Below are 26,439 nucleotides of genomic sequence, written 5' to 3'. Positions count from 1 at the left end.
AATAATCCCAGTTCTGCAATTACAGTTGCTTCTCTCCTCTGCTTTATGTGTTTCTCTAAAGTCTTACTGTGATTTATACATATTTTTTCTCAAAAGCGAAAGATAATTTTGAAAGTTTGCATTTGGTTAAAGTGGCCATTTTATGGGGACTCACTGAAGACAATAAATCCTGCTGTCAAATTTCAAAATGTTTCAAGAACTGCAAATTACTTCCACTTGACTACATCTTCAGGACCAACAGTCTGTTGACATTGGGTTGGTAACATTCTAGGTTGGTCAGTTTTTCTCTCTGTTGAGGAGCTACTGAAGATGTTTAAGTAGATAAGAGTAATTGTGATGTTTGGGAAGATTAATTTGATACTGGCGAGTATGTAGAAGCAGGTAGACCAGTTGTAAAAAATCTCAAAAAGCTCTGGGAATAGAAAGATAAATATCTGAGAGATTATAAAAGAACAATTAAGAATTTGGAACTTCATGTGTGTAAGGGGAAGGGAGATAAAATGTCACATCAAAGTACATTTTCAACTAAGAATGAGGCAACAATTCTCTGTGGCTTTTATTGATAATCCCACTGCTTAAGGAAACTTAAAAGATTTAAAAATATTCCACAAAGGCTAAAACAGCAAGTCTGGACAAAAATCCAATCAAAAATTAAAGACAAACAAATAGATAACCATCAAAAAAGGGCATACCATTAGCGAAAGAGCAAAAGGTCACTAAGGGCCTGGGGGAAACTTCGTTTTCCAACAAGAGGCTTTTGTGGAGAGGGGTCGGTAGGGATCAGAAAAGAATGTGCTGTGTGATGAATTTGGAGCTATGAGGCTAAGACCAGAGGAGTGGAAAGGAGAGCACGAAGTTGATGTTCTATTCAAATTCCCTAGAGCGTATTACATTGTAAATTCACAAGGCTAACAAAAGGAAACTACATCAGTAATACACAAGCAGGGCAGGACTAGTTTAGCACTAAAGCGAAGTAACAAACCTTAAGAATGTGTCCAGCAGCATATAGTCTGATGGAACCATATCTTAGTATCTAGGGCTAATACACTCCAGAGAACAGTCATTTCCTGGTGAATAATTTTGCTCCCTTTGTTGAAGTAAAGAATGGTTAACCCACCATTTCTGGTACTACCCAAAAATCATCTTTGGTGACTTACTTTTATTTTCTCTTTCGGTTATCTATAGTTGCCTTGTCATTTTTTTTTCCAAGTACTGGGGATTAAGCTCAGGACCTTGCGCTTGCACAGCAGGTATGGTGCCACTGAGCTAAATCCCTGGGCCCCTGGCCATTTTAATGTCTCCAGTCCATCTTGTTTTCATTTGTTAACAATGCATCTGTTACCATAAGATGCTAATCTGTGAAAAAGTTTTCACTTAACCCTATGCTGAGATGAAAAAAACAAAAAACAATAATTTTTTATAAAGCTTTGGTTAGGTGAGTCCAAGCAAAATACCCCAAAGTGTGGTCCTTCAGCGCGCTGAGTACTTTGAACTGAAGAAACACAAAAAGCCTGAGAAGCAAGAAGTTCTCTGACTCTCTCCCACCTTCCTCTTTTCTTCCCCCTTTTCTCTCAGAAGCGGGTCCTAGAAAGTTGAATCCCTTATCCCCAAGGAAAGTTATAGAAACTAGAGCTTCTTTCCTCATAAAACCTATAGTCACTGCCTATTCTACCTCCCCAACAGTCGGTCATAAGACCCTCATTCCAGGAGCATCCGACTTTATACTCAGAGGTGCATGGCTGGGTGAATGAGGTTGCAGAGCACGACCAAGAAAACTCAACAAAGGGACCTTGCTTTTACAGCACTCACGGCCGCTGCCCACTCAGTGTATCATCCTCAGGTCATACCTGTTTTGTCCAAGGACAGTCTACTTGGCTATCCATTTTTTCGACTTAAAAATACATAGCATCCCCTGGGTCTCTGTCTTCATTTTCAAAGATTCCCATGTCAAACACACAGAAAAACACTGATTAAATAAATTTGTTATACTTTGCTCTAGCTATCCTTTTAAGATTGTCAGCCATGACCCTTGTAACAGCTTTCCACTTTGTTCTGTTTAAAGGAGTGTCCTTCACCCTGAACTTAGGTCCTTTCCATCTTCAGTATGTACGGTTAGTCCTTTTTTTTTAATGAAATGGTGGAGGTAACAAATGGTAGTCTTTTTATTCGAAAACCTTACATTGGTTCCTGATTATTTTTTCCTGGTTTGTAAAATTGGCAAGTCGGAGAAATGCTCACTTCCTGATTGGTCACCCCACTTTAGAGCCCTGTAATTCAAACTTCATCAACACACCATCATCCCCCAATGATAGGCCTGCTCATTGGCCTCCCTCTGCCGTGCAATCCCCCACAAGGTCCTCTTTCTAGCCCCTGCACCTTCACTGTTCCACATCCTTGTCTTCACTGTTTTCCCACCTGGGCTTGATCTAAATTCCACATCTATTCCAGGTCTAGCACCAGTCTCCACCTGAGTAAGGCTAGGTCCTTTCTCCTCTCAGGTGAAAGCATCTTCTCTCTGCACTGTAATTGCTCTAGGGCTCTGCAGCACTCACAGGGCAGTCGGGTTTGTTTGGTGGTTATTGTTGTTGTTGTTTGTCTTGGTACTGAAGATTAAACCCAGGACCTAATGCATGCTACTAAGCACTGTACCCCTGAGCTACATCCCCAGGCCCAGGGCACTCTAATAAACAGCATCTCAACTTGCACATAAAGGTTATTCAGAAACTGACTGGTTAGGAAGAAGCCCTCATGGCCCATGCACCATTACAGCTTACTTGGCCTTGCTATTGCTAACACTTCAGCTCTATTAGAATGCAACTCAGCCCCTCCTTGGAAGGCACACATTGAGAGCTTCCAGGGCTAAACTGTTAAGCTGGGCCACTAAGATGCCAGCTTATCCCTATGTCATTCTAACTGTACTACCAACAAAGGTTACTTGTGTTTTTATTTCCCAAAGAACCAAAGGCTAATAGGTTATAGTCTGAGTGCTCAGCATCCTGAGCTATATCTATGTGTGCTCAGCATCCTGTGATACAAAAATGCCTGCCCAGCAGGAAATGGAATGTGTGGCAAACCAATGAAAGCGCCATGTCAAAGGTTTCAGATATGCTTTCTACAGGAGAAAGGTGAAGTTTCTGCTTGAGATTGAATGAGGTTGGAAAATATAAACCAGTGAAAGGGCAGGTCAGTGGCAGCAGTAAGAATGAATCAGCAAGCTGCTGGCAGGTAGTATAAAGTAGAGTTCTCAACTTTAAATCAGGCAGTGTGATTTACAAAAAGGGCTAATAGGCCTGGGGTCAGATGCATAACATGTCCAGTGATGGCCCAGGCATGAGATCCAATGAGAGTCTGATCAAGTGGCTTAACAATATCATATTTTCATTTTTCCATCTGTAAAATGGGGGAGGGGTAGTGCAGTACAAAATAACCTTTTGTATGGGAGCATTCAAAAGGATGTCAGTTATTTTAACCCAGTAACATGTTCTTAACATCATCCTATGAGAAGTGCAATGTGATAAAAGAATTCTACCAAATTTAAGAGTGAGCTGTAAGCTGATATATCAATAATTCTGAAATTGTTTCACTGCATAAACTTATGCACGCTTGTTTCTTCAAGAGCAATAATGGCTTCCAGAAAGAAATGACAGCAATAAACTGTGTTGGATTTCTTTCATTTATGCCTTAATCTGCTTGGGGCATTTGGGTTGGTGGGGAGGGAAGGATGTTGGCTTTGTTTCTTTAGCTCTGCCTTTTATGAGTCCAAACAATGATTACACTAATGGTGCATGTGCTTTCTCCGTCTCCGCTTCTCCTCCCTCCTGAATGCTCATTCCTGCCGCTGGCTAAGACGCATGGCAAGTTGTCAGACCACATCAGTCAGTCCTGTGATCCAACTGATACTATCCCCTCTGAATTAATGGAATCAGCTAAGCACTGGGCACTGAACAGACCTCTGTCTCACACCTTCCTCTGCTCTTCCTTCTGTTCTCCATCATGACTGCCCTTTCTGAATCTTCTCCACATTTATTAGCTAGAATCTTCTCCTAATTACTGTCACATTTTTCAGAACAAATTTTTATACTCTCAAAAATCTACCCTTTTATTTCAGAATATCATTTAAGTACTTTTTTCTATTCCTTACTCTCATATTGCTCCATATTTACAACTATTCTTATAATTCTCTCCCACTTGCCCTCTCCTGGTAACTCTTCTCTTTCTCTGATAATACCCATCTTCTGCTAACTCTGCCTCTGGGCTAATTTTAAGTGGAACACATTTCAAGTCTCCATTTCACTTAGAACTTCTTGTTAATGAAGGAGCCTCAGTATCTATCTGAAAAATCAACCTTAAGTATATTGTATGTAAGTGTTTCTCATTGAGTGTTTTGCATGTTTTTTTTACTCAGACAACATAATCATTTATGAAATTTTCTCTGGTGCTGCCACAAATAGAAAAGTCACAGAAATTCAATTCTCAGGTCAAATATTATATCTATAGTGCATATTTATGAGCATAGGACAGCTTTTACAATATATGTTAGCATTTAAATGATAAGTTCCTCATATTTATATGCTGAAAGAGAGTAAACATATAATAAAATATAAAATAATCATTAAATGTCAGGAAAGATTGCATTTCATTTCAGTAAACACAACAAATCATCTTTTGAGATTACACTCATTCTTAAAGTATCAGAATAAACAAGATAGTTTATCATCACCATTCAGGTTTACCATTATAAAGTATGTCAATCATCAAGAAATAAGAAAGTCTTTGGTACTGTGGATAGAGCCCATCTGTAGAGCACTTGCCTAGTATTGAAGAGGCCCTAGGTTCCATTCCAGCACCACCAAAAAAAAATAAATAAACTTTAAAAGGCTTTTATTTTATTAATTTGTTGATGATGTCTCACAATAGTAAAATAATATTTTGCATAAGCAAATATATATATACTATTTAAACATTATTATGCACATTGTATTGTTTTAGAGGATGTAAGCTGATAAAGCTTTAAAAACTGATATAATCATAAATTAAATCTACTTTGTGGAAGACATGGAAGAATACTAAGGAATTTAATATCAGCAAATATGTTCCCTTTGAAACAGTAAATTAGATGTGCAGGAGGATTTTGGTCACACTTCAAAGAATAATATGCGGAGACAAAGCCGTTCTGTTTACTCTTGCTCTCACCGGTGAGGTTTTTCTGTGTTAAACAGGCTTTTGATTACTTCAAAGCATGTTTGAAGTCCTCACTCTGCATACCTCATGCACAGAGACAAATATTCCTTCAAATTTGGGCAGCTGATAGTGTTGTACCTTCTAAGTAAGAAAATCCTGCAGATTCCTATTTAAAATCACTTGGTGCCTCCTTTATTTAGCTATGACAGTGAAGGTCGTCTGACAAACGTCACATTCCCAACTGGAGTGGTCACAAACCTTCACGGGGACATGGACAGGGCTATCACGGTAGACATCGAGTCATCCAGCCGAGAAGAGGACGTCAGCATCACTTCAAACTTGTCCTCAGTTGACTCCTTCTACACCATGGTTCAAGGTAAATGCAAAATGTAATTTTAAACTGAACATTTTAAATGCCACTAACATGAATAGGATATGGCAACCCTAATTTTCTAAGATGAAGCAGAAAAGAGGATATAAAAACAGAAACCTCTAGAGACAGTAATGGAATAATCTAGCCCCTACATGTTGAAAAAATATATTTATATTTACATAAATATATTCCAGTCACATCATGTACAAAATCTTAACCTCCTAATGTTTTTTCATTCCTACTTAATAAAACTACTAATTCTGTCTTCACATGTAATCGACCATTTTTGAGTCACCTAACACTTCTCCAGAACATTTCCTCTCCTCTGCTGTCCAAACAATAGTGTGAGGCACAGTGCATCATGATACACTATTTGAATCTACATATAATGGAAATTTTATCCCAAATCCCAAGCGCCCATTTTTGTAACATCCAGATTTCCCACTTTTTTAACCCAGTCTATAGGAATATGCAGTGTATGCACTATCCCTATAATGGAACCTCCTGTTTAGTCCTTTTTAAACTAATCTTAGACAAAGCCTGCTTAGTGACATTTGAAATCATGAGGTCACAACTCAGAATAATTATAAATCTGTGTTAAACTACTTTGACTTTTTTTTTAGCCTATTCCATCAAGAAATCTAAAATCATCTCATCTAGGTAATATTGCTTGAATTCATTTCTTCCCCAAATAGTACTGTATTATTGCCAATTTTTCAGTCAAGGCTGTAGCCTATCATATGAGAAGGGTTCTAGTTTTAGTTTTGTTTAGTTCTTTTATTTATTTTGTGATACTGGAGATGGAACCCAAGCTCTCATACATGCTAGGCAAACACAGTACCACTGAGTTATACCCCTAGCTCAAAAGGGTGTTTTATTTTTTTGTTTTTTGTTTGGGGCTTTTTCAAACAGAATCTCTCTATGGAGTTCAAGCTGGCCTGGAATTTGCAATGACCCTCTGCTTCAGCCTCCAGAGGGCTGGGATTACAGGTGTACACTACCACACCCAGCTCAGCAAAAGTTTTCTGGTACAAAATATTGCATGGCTCCCTTTTTTAAAATCTCAATTTGAGGGGAAATATATCACTTTATGTTTTTGAAAGTCAAGTTGTAGATAATCTTTCAAAAGGTCTTGATGAAAAATAAAGGACTGAGTGTAGGGGAGGGGACCTTTCTAAGACCTTGGAGTTGGGCACATCAGCCTCCTGAAAGGTCGCATGCTTGGCTCTTTACAAACTGTTTACTCCCATGGAGGCTCAGCCATCATTTCATCAACAAATTAGAAAAGGAAACCTATTAAATTTGAGGACCTTAAATTCCTCTCATCTGTCCTAATATTAAGCCAAACCTCTGACAGCATGCAATGCCAGGAATCAAAGCTGTTTCATTACTCTCCAAGAAGACATCAAGTATTCCTTGTTTGTTTTTATAAATGGGGTTCAGTTATAGTTTTCAAAATTTATATTATTTCAGTGTACAACAAGCCAATCCACATCAAATATCCCATGTTTTCTGCTTCTTGCTTTTCAGATCAATTAAGGAACAGCTATCAGATTGGTTATGATGGCTCCCTTAGAATAATCTATGCCAGTGGTCTTGATTCACACTACCAAACAGAGCCCCACGTCCTGGCTGGCACCGCGAATCCAACAGTGGCCAAAAGAAACATGACTCTTCCTGGTGAGAATGGTCAAAACTTGGTAGAATGGAGATTCCGGAAAGAACAAGCCCAAGGAAAAGTCAATGTGTTTGGTCGAAAGCTTAGGGTAAGTCACTCTTAGAGAGCAGAGGAGGTAGATGGCCTGTTCAGGATGGCAGGTCTAGTCTCCTGTCACCGTCACCTGCCTCCCTGAGTGTGAGAGTGCCACACTCAAGGGGAGGGGTGGCATGCTACCTTAGAGCATGAGATAAAACATGCATCAGGCTGTTAAGATTGTTCATAGTAAGAATCATCTATTTCACAAATCTGAATAATTAAAAACAAATTCTTCCCTGGAAAATTAAGGAGTTGCATGTAATACAATCCCAACTAGCCTGGAAGTCAGTTGTTTCTTATTTTACTGAGGTTATTTTAATAATTTTAGGCTTTTTCTTTACCTGCTGAGTTAAGGATGGTGGCTTTTTAATGTGGAAAGGGGAATAAGTAAGAATTGCCTGACCACTGAACGGTGACTTCTTCCTTTGCATTCTCAAAATTTTAAACTACACTTTGGAAACGTAGTAAGATTACCTACCAGTCTCAGAACCCAACTGCTCCCTCTCTACTTGATGGAAAACCCCAACTTACATTACTTTTTATAAGAAATGTGTTATTTCTCATTATGCTAGTGTAATTGAGCTTTGCAAAATGTTCTCTGCATGTACTTGTTAGGTGTTTATTTCTCTCGCCTTACATTATGGACCAAATATATCTGGAAGGCAAGCTGTGATTTATGATGCTATTCGGCAAAGACAACGTAGATTAAATACTGAAACATAGGTTGCCAGAAATCACCTTCAGCCACAAAAATTGAACTTGATTCATTCTTTATATTAGCAAACAAATTTTAGTCTATCCAATAAATGTACATAATTCTTCCTAACATTATTTCCCTTGCCATTTAAAAAAAATTACTTAAAATCAAGCAGTGAGAACAAAACATGGAGTTTACCATAAATGTCCCTTTTTTTGAACTAGAAATGGCTAAATTATTATCCAAACAGGCCCACATTACTTACTTGGCCAATCCTTCAGGGTAAGAAACAGTGACTAAATATTGCTTCTGGCTATTTCCAAGAAACAGAAATGAAGTAAAAAAGAATTAGTGGACCAAACACAGACTGTATCCAGCTTACAGGTTATATTCTGCTTCCCTTCAACTGCAAGCCAGGTGTCTGGGACTCGAAATCTACGGTCTCTGGAACTAGCACTGCGTGATCCTACCTCACCCATTCCCAGCTGAGGGATCCAGGATGCCCTCGCTCCAATCGCCCCCGAATCCCCTTTGGCAGGCTACAGCTAAAGGAGGCCAGAAGGCGGGTAGGTCAGTCAGAGTGAGAAGGAAACACAAAAGGATCCCAGAAGGGAAAACAGGACTAGGGTAAAGCAAAGGTGAAGCAAAAGGCAGGAAAACAAGCCCTGCACTTCCTTTTGATCACTCTCATGCAGCCGTGGTCCACTGCCAGAGTAAATTCCAACCTCCCGCCTTGTCCTCTCCTGAACTTCGGAAGCAGGGGCTGCCTTCATCCTCGCTGGCTGCTGACACTTCCTGCTTCCTCCCTGGGCCCCGCTTCCCTGGCCATCGTGAAGTGGAAGCTGTTCACAGGCTTTATCTTACCCATCCCGGAAGCAAGAATACCACGCACACGCATACTGAGCCACAGAGTCACACCCATTCTCAGACACAGGCTTTCACTGGAGACACAAAGGCACTGCCCATGCTCGTGCTGTCACTGCACATACCACAGAGACAGAGCGCTTAACTAGAAGTCAGAAAACACAGGTTCTAGGTCAGGCTCCACTTTCTATTAATAGTAAACCTTAAGGGAAAATCATAACACCGCAAAATATTTGTTACTTTATGTATATCATGATATCTTTGTTATGGGATAGATTATATATTATCTATATAGCACAACATTATGATATATATGATATCCATAGCTATACTACAAATGAATAAACATTTCCCTACACTGCCTCCTTTTTACACAATTGTTACAAGAATCAAATAAAACAATATGAAAGCACTTTTGGATATATGGTTATATATCCCTTAACCCTAACCCAGAGATTTTCAACCACATATGTAAACACTGGATATTGGATATTTCTACCCACACCACGGATGCCTAGGAAAGAGCTGTCCAGTGTGCTGGGAAGGAAAACACCAGAGAAAAGGGGATAATGGGGGACTTTGTCCACAAGCTGACCACATGACAGTTTTAGTGTATGTGCTGCTGAAGCGAGCACACTGACCACGTGACATATTGCTTGCTGTTCTTTGAGACAAGTTGTCTAAGCATAGCCCCCACCCCTTGTGTAACACTACTTTCCTAGTAAGTGGCATAAAAGAAATTAGGGAGAGTAGAGGAAAAGAGAGAAAACCCAGGATGAAGCCTGATTTTAAGCAAAGAAAATTCTTTTCTTAAGGAGAAGAGACTCTTGCACACAGGCATGGGTGTTAGTTTCTTCCTTTCTAAATAGCAGAACCACAATGCCTCAGCAAGACATTTGAGAAAATATACTATTTTAAATGGCCTATGCAGTGATACTGAAAGATTTCCAGCTGATATGTTTGATTGTTCTCCCAGAGACAATGCCAGGATCACAAGCAAGAGTTCCTTACTTTCAAGATAAGATTGGATGTGCCAACTTTGATTGCTAATTTTGTTCCTCTGTGGATTACAGGGGTGGAATTCTAGGGCAAAAGTGGGGCTATGAAAGGTTAGTTTGAGGACTGAAGTGTTCGCCTGTCAATACAGGGAAGAGAAGAACAGGCAGGTAGGCCTGTAGCCATGTGTAACCTGAATCAGCCCAGAGTCATTTGTATCCCCTTTTCTGAGACCAAAAACATCTCCTCTCTTACCTCTCATTGTTTCCTAGCAGAAACTTTTCAAGTTTTTGACCTAAATTAAGCTATGTACTTGATACCTGGTAGACTCAAATATTTTTCAGTGAATGAAACAATGAGTAAACATATTGTAAAGCCTTACAATATGGATTACGATTCAGGGTATCTAGGTTTTCCTAAGGGAAGCATGTTTGCAGATGCTTGATTGCTGTAAACAAAGCTAACATTAGATTTCATAGGTAAAATATGTAGCTAAGCACTATACAAGAGTGTGTGCATAACAGAATAAAAGGTTTTAAAAGACAAGCATTAGAAAGGAAAATTATATAAAAATTTAGCAACATGAAATACATTTTCTGTGAAACATTACATTAGAAGAAAAGAAGATAGATAACAGTAAGAAATAACAGGTACATAAAATCTTGATAGAGATGTAGAAAAGCATACTAGAATAGAGATAATTCTATAATTTACTTATTAGTAGCTAACACTACTAAATGTGTAACTTATTATATAGCAGCTGCTTGTCTTATAAAAATTGATATTTATAATTTTTATCAGTGATTTAATGGACTTTAGAAACAGCCATAGTTACCAAAATACACTGTTATAGCATTCTAATAGTAAAATTTGTATCTTAAACCTACTCAAAATTCAGGTGCTTAAGGAAAGAATTTCAATGAATCATTTACCAAAAAATTCTCAGGATTTGAGAGCTAACAGTATGTCTGAAGGCACACATATATATGATAGCATATTTAAATCTTTCTGTGTTCGCCACATCCGGGTGATATTTTAACTGAGTGGCTCAGCCTGGAGTGGGATTGCACAGCAGCTGCACCACGATGGTACAGAGACACAGCACAACCTGTAGCAAGTTGGGGCTCCAACAGGGACACAAGAGAAGCTGGATGCTGTCCCTAGGCATCCTGGGTAACACCACGAGCCCTTCTTTACTCCCTTCCTTAAGCTTTTGGATGAGTGAGGGTAATTCTCCTGTGATGGCACCTCTCTCTCTGAAAACACTGATGTCATTATGACTCCACTTTGGGGGGACACAGGAAAAATTGCAACTGTCCCCTACTCAGTATCAAAGGGACATTGTGACGATACTTATAATCATTCGGACGTGATCTTCGAAAATGGAGATTTTTCATGCTTAAGAGAAATATAGTTCAACACAAAAGAATTCAGGGTGATCTGCTATCCATGTACAACATTTTAATTCAATTTTTGATGGTAGTAGTGATCTAAGCTTTTTTCATCTTTAGATTTATTCAATTTAACCTGATATTTTTATGATACTCACTTTTTTAAAAAAGATGATGGGGCCACAGAATAATGCTGGTGGTTTATTAACTATAAAACCAAAAATATCAGGAAGTTACTGTGATTTCTGAAAGGGGTGGTAAAGCAGGACATTGTCTCAGCATGAACATGAATGTGTCCCTTGACTGCCACACTTTGTTTACAATAACAAAAGAAGAAATTGTGGGCATATTTTGGAAGGACTTGAAAAATAGTATCTTTTGAAATTTTCCATACTGAATAACAGCACTGGTGTCTGGAAATAATAATAATGGCTCAAATCTTGGCTTTTATTAGAAGTGTGGGAAAAAGCATTCTTAAAACAAATTCATTGCTTCAGTTTGCAGATACAAGAAAAGCACTGCATGTAATATTTGTCTAAATAAAAAGAAGAATTAAAGCATCCATTCCACCATTTGGTCTCATAATGCTCCAGATGGTTCCAAATAGTGACATGTTTGGTATGGACACAATGGCAATGATATTATTTTTCATCTTGTGGTTTTGGCATCATGCAGCTATAGTCACAAACCAAAGCACCGAAGCAGAAGCCAGTAGCAGGGTAAAGGTAGTGAAGAGATGGAGATCCAGACCTTTGTACCCTTATGCTATAGCAACCAATCACACCAGATCTGCAGTCCAGATTTCTTTTACTCTAACCAGAACACTGCAGAGATAAAAGGGAATAAGAAAAGCAGTAAGCATGGCAATACAAATTAAAATGAAGGCAAAGTAAAATAACAGATGGGTCAATAACAAGGGCAGCACATGGAAACTACAGAGTCAGTGTTTCATGGTTATTCCTATCCTGGAGAAGCCCAAGGAAGGAAAAAGAGAGGACAAACTTGAACATTCAGGGGGATTTACTTTACAACACAATCTGAGAAACTCAAGAGCCCTAGTGAAACCATTTAAATACAAAAAACCTTTTTTCCAAATTTTTATAAATAGATGTGGCAGTACATAGTGATCATATTCCTACATATATTTGGTTGGTACAAGTATATGACACATCTTTCTCTTTTTACCACCTTCCATTTCCTTCCTCCCCCTCCCTCCATCTCTTGGTCCCCCCACCATTTGCGAACAATCTCCTTATGTCCTGTTATCTCTGTTATTTGTCTTTTCATTTATGTTTTGAGTTTCTCACCTATGTACACATACCAACTCCCGATGATAAATGTCATCATTATGTCCTGTAAACATGTACTAATAAAAATAAAAACTCAAAGAAAATTTTAAAAAGAAAGATATAACAGTGATTAGTAGCTTCTTTATACGAAGCACTCTGCAAACTAAAGCCCATAAAATTTCACAAAATTCACATGAAGCAGAGAGCAACTAATATGCAGACATTTTGCTTGGATGATGGAAGTTCAAAGAGCCTCCGGCCAGCTGCTCAGAGTCCAGTAAAACTTACTGAGAGACAAAGCCCAAGGGATCTAATCTGACCTCTTCACTTACAGATGGACAAAACAGATTCAGAGGGGTTAAAGGCCTAAAGGCAGGCTGCTCCTCAGCCCTGGCAGTTTTGACAATCAGGCACTTTGTCTCCTGGGTTTCTCCCACCAAGACAGTCTGTCTCTGTGTCTCTGTCTGTCTTTCCCCCGCCCCCCCATACCTACTCTAGTATACACATCTCTGCTATGATATATTCTGCTGCACCAAGTACCAGGGCTGTACCCTTTTACTTTTTGTAAATTGATTCTTTGAAGGCTTTTCTCTCCAACACTGTTTCCTTTTAACTTACAATATTATATTTCCATGGAGTTCAAGTACTCCCCTTGAACAACTAACTGGGAAAGTTTAAGCTTAGGATTATTTTTGCATTTGATATGTTTACTGTCAAATGCAAAAATTAGTTTTATCTTGAACTTAGACAAATTTATATATGTGCATACACATACATTTATATATAAATACAAATGAACTGTAAATATGTGTTTGTGTTTAACAGCTTCATATCTTAGTCTCTTTTCTGTTGCTACAACAGTATACGTGAGACTGGGCAATGTACAAATAAAAAAGATTTATTTTGGCTTTTGGTTCTCAAAGTCTATGATCACAATGCCAGCATCTGCTCAGCTTCCCATGACAGCCTTGTGGCACAAAGCAGAAGGGTAAATGGGCACATTTGGAGGGGGACAAAGGAGCGAACACAGTTTATAGTAACTTGCTTTCAGAAAAATGAATCCAGTCTCATGAGAACCAACCCAGTCTCTTCAGAAAGACATCCCTCTTAAAGATCCACCTCACAGTACCAGTGTATGGACAATCAAATTTCAACATGAATTTTGGCAGGGACAAACTACAAACTATAGCACATACATATGAAAGTAATCCGCTACATCTGTTAATTTTAAAGGTTCTAGTTATGTAAAATTAAGGCTTTCTCATTTAATTTTTAACAACCCAAATAGTTAACAAGCATTTTCATATTTACAAGCCACCATCCCCACAAAGGTGCTGTACAGAAGAGGAAAGAACAAATAGCTCATGGTGTGTGCCCTTCAGGGTTCACTGTCTACAAACACTGCAGACTATTTGTAAAGTAGAACGGAATCAGGACCTCATTCCCACTGCAAAAAACAAGTGCCAGTTTGTGTATGCCTTGGATCATGGACAGGAACAGCCAGACCTAATCAAAGATTCTGGACATGGCACATAGCCACAGAGTCCTATTAGAGCAACTTGGTGCTAGATTTGTAAATTAAGTACAATATTCAGACCACGGATATATGGTAGTAAAAGGCTCTGAAGTCCCTGCCAGTTAACCAGATGTTATCAAAAGCAAATAACACTCCAAACTTCGTGACTTCTCAGCACTGGGCCAAAAGCAATGATCATGTTTGTAACCTCCTGCTATTTAAACTCATTAATAATTTACAGTAATGTGGGTTCCAAATTCTACTTAACTGCTTTTCTAAGGGTTAGAGTCACATTTACTACTGTGTTTTATTTAATGTAACCATGATTAATTTACTAAGCGATTATTTTCCAATGTCTTTTGGTGGGAAGAGCTTTGAGTATTTTACATAGGTGTCATGTTTATCACCCTCAGATCTTCTGGGGGAAAAAACTTTAAAGCAAATACATTTTGGTATTTTTCTTATCAGTTGCTTTAGTTTACAAAACTTAACTGAAAAGGTCTGGAACAAATGCCAGCCTTTCTGTTTAATAAAACCTTTTTAAAAATCAGTTAATTTACTGCCTTGCACTTGTACCCAAAAAGCTGCTAAATTAATTTAATGACAAAGAAAATAAGTCATCATAAATGGTGTTTAAAAATACTGGGGACTCAGAAGAATAGTGAGTGATGCTATTGGAGTAATATGACTTATTTTATCATCTCATTTGTGTGATAACAGGTTAATGGCAGAAACCTCCTTTCAGTGGACTTTGATCGAACAACAAAGACAGAAAAGATCTATGATGACCATCGTAAATTTCTACTGAGGATCGCCTGTGACACCTCAGGACACCCAACTCTCTGGCTGCCAAGCAGCAAGCTGATGGCTGTCAATGTCACCTATTCATCCACAGGTCAAATTGCCAGCATCCAACGAGGAACTACAAGTGAAAAAGTAGATTATGACGGACAGGGGAGAATTGTATCCCGAGTCTTTGCTGATGGTAAAACATGGAGTTACACATACTTAGAAAAGGTAAGCCTGCACAATGAGCTTGGAAATAGGAAGAGGGGATTAGCATTCTCCAGCAGTCACCCTGAGCACTATGAGAGGAAAAAACTGTAGGCCATGACCGAGTTCCATTTATTATTCTAAGTATCAATATGGCAGTCACAGCAATACAGCAGTGATGAATTTCTGCATTAGCAAAGTAGATTCTCCTTAGTTAAGTTCTACTATCTGAAACCCTTTTAAGTGATTTATGCTGTAAACAAACAAGCACTAACACTATCCACCTGCCAAGCTTACACACTGACAACATTCACAAATTAGACCTTGAGCTGGTAAGTCATTTGTAAATAATTTCTGTGCCGGCTCTTTCATTTAAGAAAGAGCCTTACATTAGCACAGTTAAAGCTGTCAGTTTTTTGTTGTTCCTGGCAAAGCTTCAACATAACCGTAAAAAGCATGTAGGTCCTATTTATGCATTATTAACCAAAAGAGGCTCTTTTCTTAGAAAGCCATATTTTCAGATACCTTTGTGGTATCTTTCCAATTTTTCTGCATATAATAGACAAGAACTGGAATTCAGACTTTTCCCATTCCTAAGATTATGCACAGTACAGGGGTAGGGATTTAGCTCAGTGGCATCATGCCTGCCTCTCAAGTACTAGGTTCGGAGTTTGATCCCTGGTACTGGGGGCGGGGTGGGGAATGGAGACTGAGAGTCAGTTACACAGGTACAAAATGCTAAACCGTATGATGTGTGGTTTGGAGTATTGACTGAGGTTCAAGGAAAAGGATGATCATCTGCCTGTAATTCTTTTCTGAAGAAATATAACCCACTAAAGAACATATTCATGTGACACTTCATTAGCCCTTAGGACAAACACTAGCACTAGAAAATGATTTGGCTTTGAGTTCTTATACATCTCAAATCTCCAAGTGCTCCACTACCAATTTCACAGAAACCTTAGTTATAAACTCAATACTGCCTCCTCCTTTCCGTGTATAAAAGTGACACAAAGTACCTTTTGTCATCCAAAAAACTCACATGCACATCGCTGCTATGCTGACTGCTCACGATCTTACTCTTCACTGGAGGTTCTCAGTCTGAACCTAACTCCGCACCTGTGACCCATCCTGTCTCATTCTGAGGTGCATACACATAGACCCGTCTTCCTTAGAACCAGTTTGATTCAAACCTCAGTGTGGGATGCTACCAACCTTATCACAGCCCTGGAATGTTTTCAGTTAGGCCAGGCCCCTCCTAACCAGTCCCTCCTCTTGCCAAACCCACCTCTCCTGAGAAAGGACTTGCCCTTGAGACCATAAACTGTGCCTGTTAGATGCACGAGCTCCCTCCATACGAAGCATTCTACTCTCAACTGGCTATTTGTCGAGAGACCAGAGTAAGCCCCTTACACATACCGCTCTAGAAATAATCCCGACACATGGCAGATACTTTGCCATCTAACCTAAGTAGCCCCCAGGCAGTGTTTACAAATGAGAAGAACAGACTGGAATGCTTTTCTGATTTAAGTACATCTCAGGGAAGAGTAATAAAAATACAAGTACCCAGACCCTGCAAAAAATTGATAGTAGTGATCATTAGGTGGCAGAAAAATGTTTAAAAGGAGTCAAAGAATGTATCATTGATAAGAGCTGTTCCCAAAATGAGAACGGTAGTGACCAAGGTCACCTTCATGCCTCTGTGGAGAATAAAAAAGCCCGTTGAGTCCTTTTTCATCATCTCTCCCAAATTCTAATGTCCATTTCCATTTCCTTGTCAGGATAGTGACACAAAGCCAAACTTATTCATCCTAAATAAGCAGTTTTACTACCTTCAAACATAATTTAAATGACCGTAAACATAGGTATCAGTTCCTGTGACTTGCACTTCCTTGGAAAAATACAAACTGTTAGGAAAAACTCTCAGGGCACTTACTATACAACCTATACATTAGCTTTCCAACACTGAGAGAAAATGCATGAATTGAGCAATCTGAGGGATACTTTGGCTCACAATTGTGGTTGCTTAGCTTCTTGGTTTTGGGCCCACGTTAAGTCAGGAGGTCATGACCAGGAGCATGTAGTGGAGCAAAGCTGTGGACCTCACAGGGCAGAAAGCAAGGAGCATGGAAGGGGCCAGGCCCCCATGACCTGCCTTCCCTCACTAGAAGGTTTCACCACCCTCAATTGTGCCAGAGACCAAGATTTCAACACGTGGCTTTAAGAGGACATTTAAGATCTGAATCATAACATATAAAATTGCCCCAGACTTGGCCACAGAAGCTGTTCCACAGCCTGAGTCATGAAAACGGTTTAAGATGGTGGAAAATGAAAACAGTGTGCCTTGGACATAAAATGATGCATTTCCATGTCAGAGTAAAGGATACCTCCCATGTAAACCATTCTTCCTATTCCATCTGATGTCATGGGTTAACAGCAAGCTGTCAGAGAGAAGCACCCCAGCCCTGTATTATGGTTGAGGTTCACCTGACCGGCATCAGGGTTCACCTTTTCTCCTGTTGGCTCATTTGTCTTTCTGCAGTGACTTGCAAACCTATGCAGAGCTTACTTTTATTTGTATAGTCATTCATTTCATAATTTAGTCCCAAAGCATATGTAGTCCAGAAACTATTATGATAGCTCCTGGGGTACAAATCAAATTTGGTAGCTACACAATAAAATATCAAAATACAGATTTTATTGTCAATACAGATGTCTTGTGGGAACCATATTGAAATCTGCATTTCTATTAAGGTCATTTATAACCCTCATTCATCATGAGATTAACTGAGCAGTGTTTATTGACACTGATGCTTTATATTGTATACATTATCCATTTTGGGCTAATTTTATGTCTCTTCTTCATAAAAATATTTTGAATGTTTTGCTCCTCCCCCAAACACACAGGAAATTAAAACATGATTTGAGTGGCTCTTCAATCAAATGAAGGGGAAAAAGCACCTTACTATGTAATTGCTAATTATGGATAGGATTTCTTTCCCCCATGCTATTTTCTCCTTAAAATATTGTCTTTAAAGCAGCTTTATTCATGTTTGTATTATGACTTAGCCAAATCCATTGACAATCTGCTGATTGGCTATGAATGCCTAGAAAAAGAATGGTACAATCATGACAAGTAGCACATTATGAATCTTGAACCACTAATTGCAGAACCCCTCACAATTAAGCATCCAAGCAAATCAGGCAGGGAATCATTAACAACATGTAAGGTCAAGGATAACTCAATTACAATGAAAATCATGTTCTCAAGTGGAATGTTTCTGTACATTTGTGGTCACTGCATCCTCTTTCACTTCCCCCATTCGTGAACACTAGGTAACAGTTTGTGCTTTCTTTACAGTCCATGGTTCTTCTGCTTCATAGCCAGCGGCAGTATATCTTCGAATATGATATGTGGGACCGCCTCTCTGCCATCACCATGCCCAGTGTGGCTCGCCACACCATGCAAACCATCCGGTCCATTGGCTACTATCGCAACATATACAATCCCCCGGAGAGCAACGCCTCCATCATCACAGACTACAATGAGGAGGGGCTACTTCTACAAACAGCTTTCCTGGGTACCAGTCGGAGGGTCCTATTCAAGTATAGAAGGCAGACCAGGCTCTCAGAAATTCTGTATGATAGCACAAGAGTCAGTTTTACCTATGATGAAACAGGAGGAGTCCTAAAAACAGTAAACCTCCAGAGTGATGGTTTTATTTGCACCATTAGATACAGGCAAATTGGCCCCCTGATCGACAGGCAGATTTTCCGCTTTAGTGAAGATGGAATGGTAAATGCAAGATTCGACTATAGCTATGACAACAGCTTTCGAGTGACCAGCATGCAGGGTGTCATCAATGAAACTCCACTGCCCATAGATCTTTATCAGTTTGATGACATTTCTGGCAAAGTTGAACAGTTTGGAAAATTTGGAGTTATATATTATGACATTAACCAAATCATATCCACAGCTGTGATGACTTACACAAAGCACTTTGATGCACATGGCCGCATCAAGGAAATTCAGTATGAGATATTCAGGTCACTCATGTACTGGATTACAATTCAATATGATAACATGGGTCGGGTAACCAAGAGAGAGATTAAAATAGGCCCCTTTGCCAATACTACCAAATATGCTTATGAATACGACGTTGATGGACAGCTGCAAACTGTATACCTAAATGAAAAGATCATGTGGCGTTACAATTATGATCTGAATGGAAACCTCCATTTACTGAACCCAAGCAACAGCGCACGTTTGACACCCCTTCGGTATGACCTGCGAGACAGAATCACCCGCTTGGGTGATGTCCAGTATCGGTTGGATGAAGATGGTTTCCTACGTCAAAGAGGCACAGAAATCTTTGAATACAGCTCCAAGGGACTTCTAACTCGAGTTTACAGTAAAGGCAGTGGTTGGACAGTGATCTATCGTTATGATGGCCTGGGGAGGCGAGTGTCGAGCAAAACCAGTCTGGGACAGCACCTGCAGTTTTTTTATGCTGACCTCACCTATCCTACTAGGATTACTCATGTCTATAACCATTCCAGTTCAGAAATTACCTCCCTCTATTACGATCTCCAAGGACACCTTTTTGCCATGGAAATCAGCAGTGGGGATGAATTTTACATTGCATCAGATAATACAGGGACACCATTAGCTGTTTTCAGTAGCAATGGGCTTATGCTAAAACAGATTCAGTACACTGCATATGGTGAAATCTATTTTGACTCCAATATTGACTTTCAACTGGTAATTGGATTTCATGGTGGCTTATATGACCCACTCACCAAATTAATCCACTTTGGAGAAAGAGATTATGACATTTTGGCAGGACGATGGACAACACCTGACATACAAATATGGAAAAGAATTGGGAAGGACCCAGCCCCATTTAACTTGTACATGTTTAGGAATAACAACCCTGCAAGCAAAATCCATGATGTGAAAGATTACATCACAGGTAAGCATATTCTTCCCCTTTACAACTGCTAAATTCCTGTAACCTTTAAATTTAATACAAAAAAATAACTGGAATTGACCTTTTAAATACATTTATTCCTGTTGGGATCCATAGAGAAGTACAAAGGAAAAATGAAACATAGCCACTTTCCATTCTGCCTGCCAATGCCCAAGGCAACAAGGTTTTTTTTGCCAAATGGAATCGAGTCATTAAGGGAAGAGCCATGAGGGAGTAGAAAACATAGTAAACTTAAAGTCCCCAAACTAGAATTCCAGTCTCCTCTCCTATAAACTGTGTGGCTTTATAGGTAAAATATTGTTTTTGTATCTCCTTGCTCTATCAACTTTCTATTACTATAATATGGTTTCCTGCTAGAATGCTTGCCTGCCATGTGCAAATTCCTTGGTTCAATTCCAGCACAGGGATGGGGGAGGACATGAGAAATAGTTCCTAAAGAGGGAAGATTTATTTTGGTTCACAACTTTAGAGCTTCCAGTTTATGCTCAATTGGCCTCAGTCCTTTGGGCCTGTGTAGAGGCAGCAAGTTGTGGCAAGAGCATATGCCAGAGGAAAACCTCTCACTTCATCAGAACCAGAAACTGAAGAGACCAAGGTGCCCATGCTTCCATGGGCAAGCTCCCAGTGACCTAAAGACCTCCCAGAAAGGCCTGCATCTCAAAGGAACCACCATCTCCATCAAGTACAAGCCTTCAACATATGGCAGTTGCCTCAACTATAAGATGCTAACAATAGTGCCTGCTACAATAAAAATGTAAGAATTTTTATACAAGTTTAGTGGCACACACCTGTAATCCCAGCTAGTCAGGAGGCTGAAGCAAGATCACAAGTCAAGGCCAGCATGGACAATTTAAAATTTCTGACTCAAAATTAGGTGTAGCTCAGTAGCAGGGAAGTCGTCCACAATGAACAAGCTCTCTGGGTTCAATCTCTATTACTAAATATATAAAATATGATCAAAATATACAGGGAATGTTTGCATTTTTAAAAATATATTACAGTAATGATATACTGCCATTAATTCCTCTCAAAATACTCCCATTCACTTTGAACACAGCCATCATTCTTGTAACTTTATGAAGCAGCTCTGCAAGTTCTTTCATGAGTGCCTTTATAAGGTACGATCAAAAATATAGTGAAAGTTGCTGTCAAGCACCATCAAACAGAAAGGGAGAATCATAAAAACATTATGGTATAACCTCAGCCACCTTATTCACCAGATCTGGCACCCTGCAACTTCTGGCCCTTCCTCAAACTAAAAATGATCGTAAAAGGTAAACATTTTCAATCAGTTCAGGCAGCACAACAGCACAACTGAAGACATTCACAAAAGAGAGCTTCCAGAACTGCTTCAGAAAGTGGCAAGAATAATGGAATGAATGTGTTTGAAGCAAGAGGGAGTATTTTGAAGGGGGTTAGTGGCAAAGTGTCTTTTACTATAACAAATTTTTTAAGCATTCCACATTTTTTCTCTCACCCCTCATACACCATCTGTATTAAATGTTATCTTACAAATGTGTAATGTAGGGTCTCAGGACATATACAAACTCCAATCTGAAGCACAATATTGTGACACACGTCTCATTCCTGGGAGGTGTTTAACCCCCTCTTCATTGCCATCACCTCAGGACAGTAACGGAGCACTTTCTCTCAGCAGTTGTTCAGTCAAAAGATCCTGTTTGTGTTCTCTCTTCATCTTCTTACGCCATGATCTCCAGTGCCATTTAGTGCAGCTCTTGCCTGGTGACACTACTGAAAGCACATTAATTGTTCCACCAATAATTTTGGTAATTTTCAGGCTACAGATTTCATATCTTTCCAAGTTTAGTACAAGTTACTCTTAGTTTTGCAAGATTTAAAACATTAGTTCCCACTTCTGCCACAAGAGAAATGACCAAGATGAAAGAGACAAGGTCTTTGCAAACATGCTCTAGTTCTGTTCAGTTCCCTCTACTTCAGGACTTCCGAATCATCCCTTTTAGCCTTCCAGTCCTTATTTAGACTGCCATTATATACCTTTCTACCACTTTTATGCTTCCTGAAGGACAGCTCTTCCTCGATTTTTCTGTTTTATTTTAGTTTGGTGTGGGTTATCCTGTTTCCTTTTGGCTCGTGTTCACTGCTCTTTCCAGCTGCCTCTTTTCTGGCTCAGTATCTGAGACATACTGGGCTGTCTGTTCTTTCAGCTCTCAGAACAGCTCTCAAAATGCTGCCTCCTCTTCACTGAGCATCTGTTTCCCACCCTCCCTGACTTCCAAAAGCTTTCTGTATGTCTCCTCCATCTAAACCAACTAAAGGTCCCTTCTCTCTGCAATACCAGCAAGATATTCTTATTCAGATTGTTTTGGTATATAGCTACATTTAAATCCCATTATTTGTTATTACTTTTCAATACTTAAGACCCTCTATTTTTCACTTAGGCGAGCAGTGTTCGGAGTAACAGACTTTTTGCTCTCAGTACTCCAACATCTGGGAGAAAGAATTTTCCCCAGAATAGAACACTCCCTTATAATCTTATATACATTGTCCCCCTAAAAGTATTACTTTCCATGCTGTGTGAAAACATGGGGATTTATCGCTCAGCACTAGCACTACCACACCTGAAACAGAAAGAATGCCCCCAGTTTTGTAGCCATATGATACCTGGACAAAGGACCTGCCAGCCTGGCAATGAGGTGAAAGTTTGTGCCCTAGAGAAGGAAATGGGAAACAAGTGGCTCTCCATCATTCTGACAAGCAGTTTACCACTGGTTATTTAAAGGGTGTTGACAAGGGCTGACTGAAAGGCTGGAAAGCCCACAGCTCCTGAATTCATCCTCTCCTAGCAACGTGGGCTGCAGGGAATGCCACTGCAGCATTTTCTGAAAAACATCAAAAGAGAGATGGAACAGCATAAAATATATTAGGTGAAATGCAATTTCAAATTTTCCAGCAATGTGCTTAATATATAAAATAATCTACACCCAACTGTACTCATAAACCTGCAAGCCTGCTGAGTAGTTCTGTAACATTATAACCTCCAGAATAGAATAAAAGCCTTATCCTGAGCTTAATGGCTTTTGGAGTCACATGGCAATATTTTAAAATGCCATTTTAAAGGTTTCCAGGTTCTCTCCCCAAAAAGTTTGTCTCCACCTGTGCCCAGTGAGCTTTTGAAGTCATAACTGATGGTAATCAGAACTTCTGCACCCTTGGCCAGTGTCACCAGCTTTTAGCATTCATCTTTGATTAAGAATCAACTGTTCATTTTAATACTCTCAATTTAGGTTTTTATTAATAGAAAATGGGTTGTAGAAGTCCACATATCCTTAGGCAATCCCTTTTGAAAACTAATAACATACAACTTCTATTTAAGACCAGCCTCTACTAAGTACAAAACAAATCTCATTTGTTTTCTACAACCACGTATTTTTCATGCTGCCGTGCATTGTTATAACCCTTCTTAACGCTATCACTGGCACAGGATGCAATTTCGCACTTGTGACAGTTTATCCAGTCTAGGTGAGTCTCTTTCGCTCTGCATTTTCCATAGTATTGCCATAGTTCTGCTACCAAGGTGATTGTCTTCCCGTCTAAAACTAGCAGATTTGAAACGGTAGGAGAAAGGCAAACATGTGCTTGGTTTCAGATTACTTATGAAATTGGGCTTTTTGTAAGGTAAGGATTTAAATTTATGAAAGCATAAAATAATCTCTAGCACCTTTCCTTTTAAACATTCTTCTCCTAGATGTTAACAGCTGGTTGGTGACATTTGGCTTCCATCTGCACAATGCTATTCCTGGATTCCCTGTCCCCAAATTTGATTTAACAGAACCTTCCTACGAACTTGTGAAGAGTCAGCAGTGGGATGATGTGCCGGTAAGAAACTAAATGCAAAACTATGAAAAGGTGATAAATGGCTTACTCACGTCATACTTACCCATGTTTAATCAAACCACCTTTGTGAAAACTGTACCAGAGACATTTTTTTACCATTTTGGATTCAGAAAATTGACACTTCCTCTGCATTTCTGTTTAGCAATCCAGGGGCCTATTAAATAGGCTTAAATCTGTTTTTGGCGATGCTAATAAAAGCACAGAAAGACATTATCAAAAGGTAATAAAATGCAGAAGCTCAATTTTGAGTGTTGGGTTTCTACAAAGAACCCCATGAAAGCACATTTATGGCACTTGGGACCTGCAGGCAAAGATGCAATAAACAGGAGGGCAGGAGATTCATATTACAAATTAGCGATCCACAAACAGTGCCACGGAGTTCACCTTCTCTAAAATATTAGTAGAGTTTCATGGGGAAAAAAATTTTTTTTAAATGTCCCCCAGTAAGTCTCTACATACAGCTAGATGTTTGTAAATTTTCCTCAAAATAACAGATCAAGAGGACTGCAACTGTTGTGAGAAATAACAAACAGTATGGAAAATTGCAAAATCAGACTGCCATGTCAGAATGCAGCACTTTATATCCTATCATTCAGAAACCAGAAAGGAATGCACAACAAACATCAGGTTATCTAGGTTAACACACGGATGATTAGAGCTTTAAAATTTGGGTCACCCCATAGTGATAAGGAGAAGAGGGTACAGAGTTTTTTGGAAAGATTCATTCCTCCTGTCCCTCTAGCAGTTGTCCTGCACTTTCAATAAATACAAAGAGAAAGGCAATTGTGATTAAAACATATACATACACAACAGCCACTATGCCAATAACTTTATCTTCTGGAATGCATTTCACTCAACATAAAAGAGATTTTTTTAGATGTCACTTTTACATTTCAAAAGCAAACACCATCAAATTTCTAGGGTCTGGGAGCTATTTTAACATTTCTAACTTCAAATCAATCTACATTGATAAAGTGCCGTGAAGACATACTTAAGTTTCCTGGTGCGTTTGAACGTGAATGCCCTAACTGTGTCTGACTTTCCACTCTGTCTGAAAACACTTAAATCTAACTGTACAAATGGACATGCCAACTTTTTTTTTTCCTGGGCAGCCTTTTAATATGGTTCATGTTCTCTGTCAAAAGAAGTACATAGTAAAGACAGTTTAGGGAATCAAAGGCAAAGACATTGAGGCTGCCCCAAGTGCAGAAAAAGTTTCTTTCATTGCTGGAGATGAAACAGATGTTTCCATTTGGGAAACACTGGCCAGACAAACATCTGGGAGGATAAGAAATGGCTGAGTTAAGAGGCTCCAATTTAAAACCTTTACCAATAGAGATGGCCCACTCTCCCTAAGTCTGCAATAAATAATTTTTTTTTCTAAAATAATAAATATGCTCTTTCAGCTGCCCCCACTATCCACCTATCCAAGTACATTTCAGTCCTGCACTTACACTGGTGATTTTCAGCTGAAATCTGTGTCTACAAGGAGAGGGCAAAGATGACTTAAATTAGAGCACAAGCACTTCAAAGCCTATGAAGTGGGGCCCAGAGATCCGCCCCAAGCACCCCCTGCCTTCCCAATTGTTCTGTTTGGTGTTTTCTCTTTAGCCTCCCATGGCAAAAGCTGCAGCGGTGGGGGACTTGGTAAACTGGCTTTCCCACATGCAAATGGAAAACTAAAGACATGAATATTTTGCCCTTGTTATAAACTAAAAAAAGTTTTCAGCCACGGTAATGGAGCTTCCTCTTTTAACATTTCCAAACTCATTTGGGTCACTGGAGGAGAGGGGATCAAATGCATCCCTCCAGCCCCGGTTGTGCAGACCTTTTCATCTCAAAGGGCCGTGTGAGGTTGTAATACACACCCTGGCCCGGTCTTCCTCCGAAGGGGAAAGCCCTGCCAGGACACCTGGCTCGCCAGCAACCCGATGCTACGGTTGTTCTCTCAACCTTACCCCTGTTGTGTTTCACTTTTCAGCCCATCTTTGGAGTTCAACAGCAAGTGGCAAGGCAAGCCAAGGCCTTCCTGTCCCTGGGGAAGATGGCCGAGGTGCAGGTGAGCAAGCGCAAAGCAGGCGGCGAGCAGTCGTGGCTGTGGTTCGCCACAGTCAAGTCGCTGATCGGCAAGGGCGTCATGCTGGCCGTCAGCCAGGGCCGCGTGCAGACCAACGTGCTCAACATCGCCAACGAGGACTGCATCAAGGTGGCGGCCGTGCTCAACAATGCCTTCTACCTGGAGAACCTGCACTTCACCATCGAGGGCAAGGACACGCACTACTTCATCAAGACCACCACGCCCGAGAGCGACCTGGGGACGCTGCGGCTGACGAGCGGCCGCAAAGCGCTGGAAAACGGCATCAACGTGACAGTGTCGCAGTCCACCACCGTGGTGAACGGCAGGACTCGCAGGTTCGCCGACGTGGAGATGCAGTTCGGGGCGCTGGCGCTGCACGTGCGCTACGGCATGACGCTAGACGAGGAGAAGGCGCGCATCCTGGAGCAGGCGCGGCAGC

The 26,439-nt window shown here is 39.9% G+C and overlaps 1 protein-coding gene across 1 annotated transcript in view; it reads left to right on the top strand.

The window, feature by feature from the left end:
* Nucleotides 1-26,439, top strand: part of Tenm3 (teneurin transmembrane protein 3) — a 615,432-nt gene that overhangs the window by 585,876 nt on the left and 3,117 nt on the right. The window contains exons 25-30 of the mRNA XM_033765428.1: nt 5,382-5,557; nt 7,085-7,320; nt 14,784-15,080; nt 18,418-20,029; nt 23,775-23,905; nt 25,905-26,438. Of these exons, the coding sequence (XP_033621319.1) occupies nt 5,382-5,557; nt 7,085-7,320; nt 14,784-15,080; nt 18,418-20,029; nt 23,775-23,905; nt 25,905-26,438 (2,986 nt within the window). The remainder of the gene's footprint in view (nt 1-5,381; nt 5,558-7,084; nt 7,321-14,783; nt 15,081-18,417; nt 20,030-23,774; nt 23,906-25,904; nt 26,439) is intronic.

The sequence above is a fragment of the Fukomys damarensis genome, unplaced genomic scaffold (assembly GCF_012274545.1).
Source record: "Fukomys damarensis isolate Sample0158 unplaced genomic scaffold, DMR_v1.0_HiC HiC_scaffold_18, whole genome shotgun sequence".
In the NCBI taxonomy this organism is placed as follows: domain Eukaryota; kingdom Metazoa; phylum Chordata; class Mammalia; order Rodentia; family Bathyergidae; genus Fukomys; species Fukomys damarensis.
The sequence above is the reverse complement of the archived record's forward strand: the minus strand, read 5'-3'. Positions and strand labels throughout refer to the sequence as shown.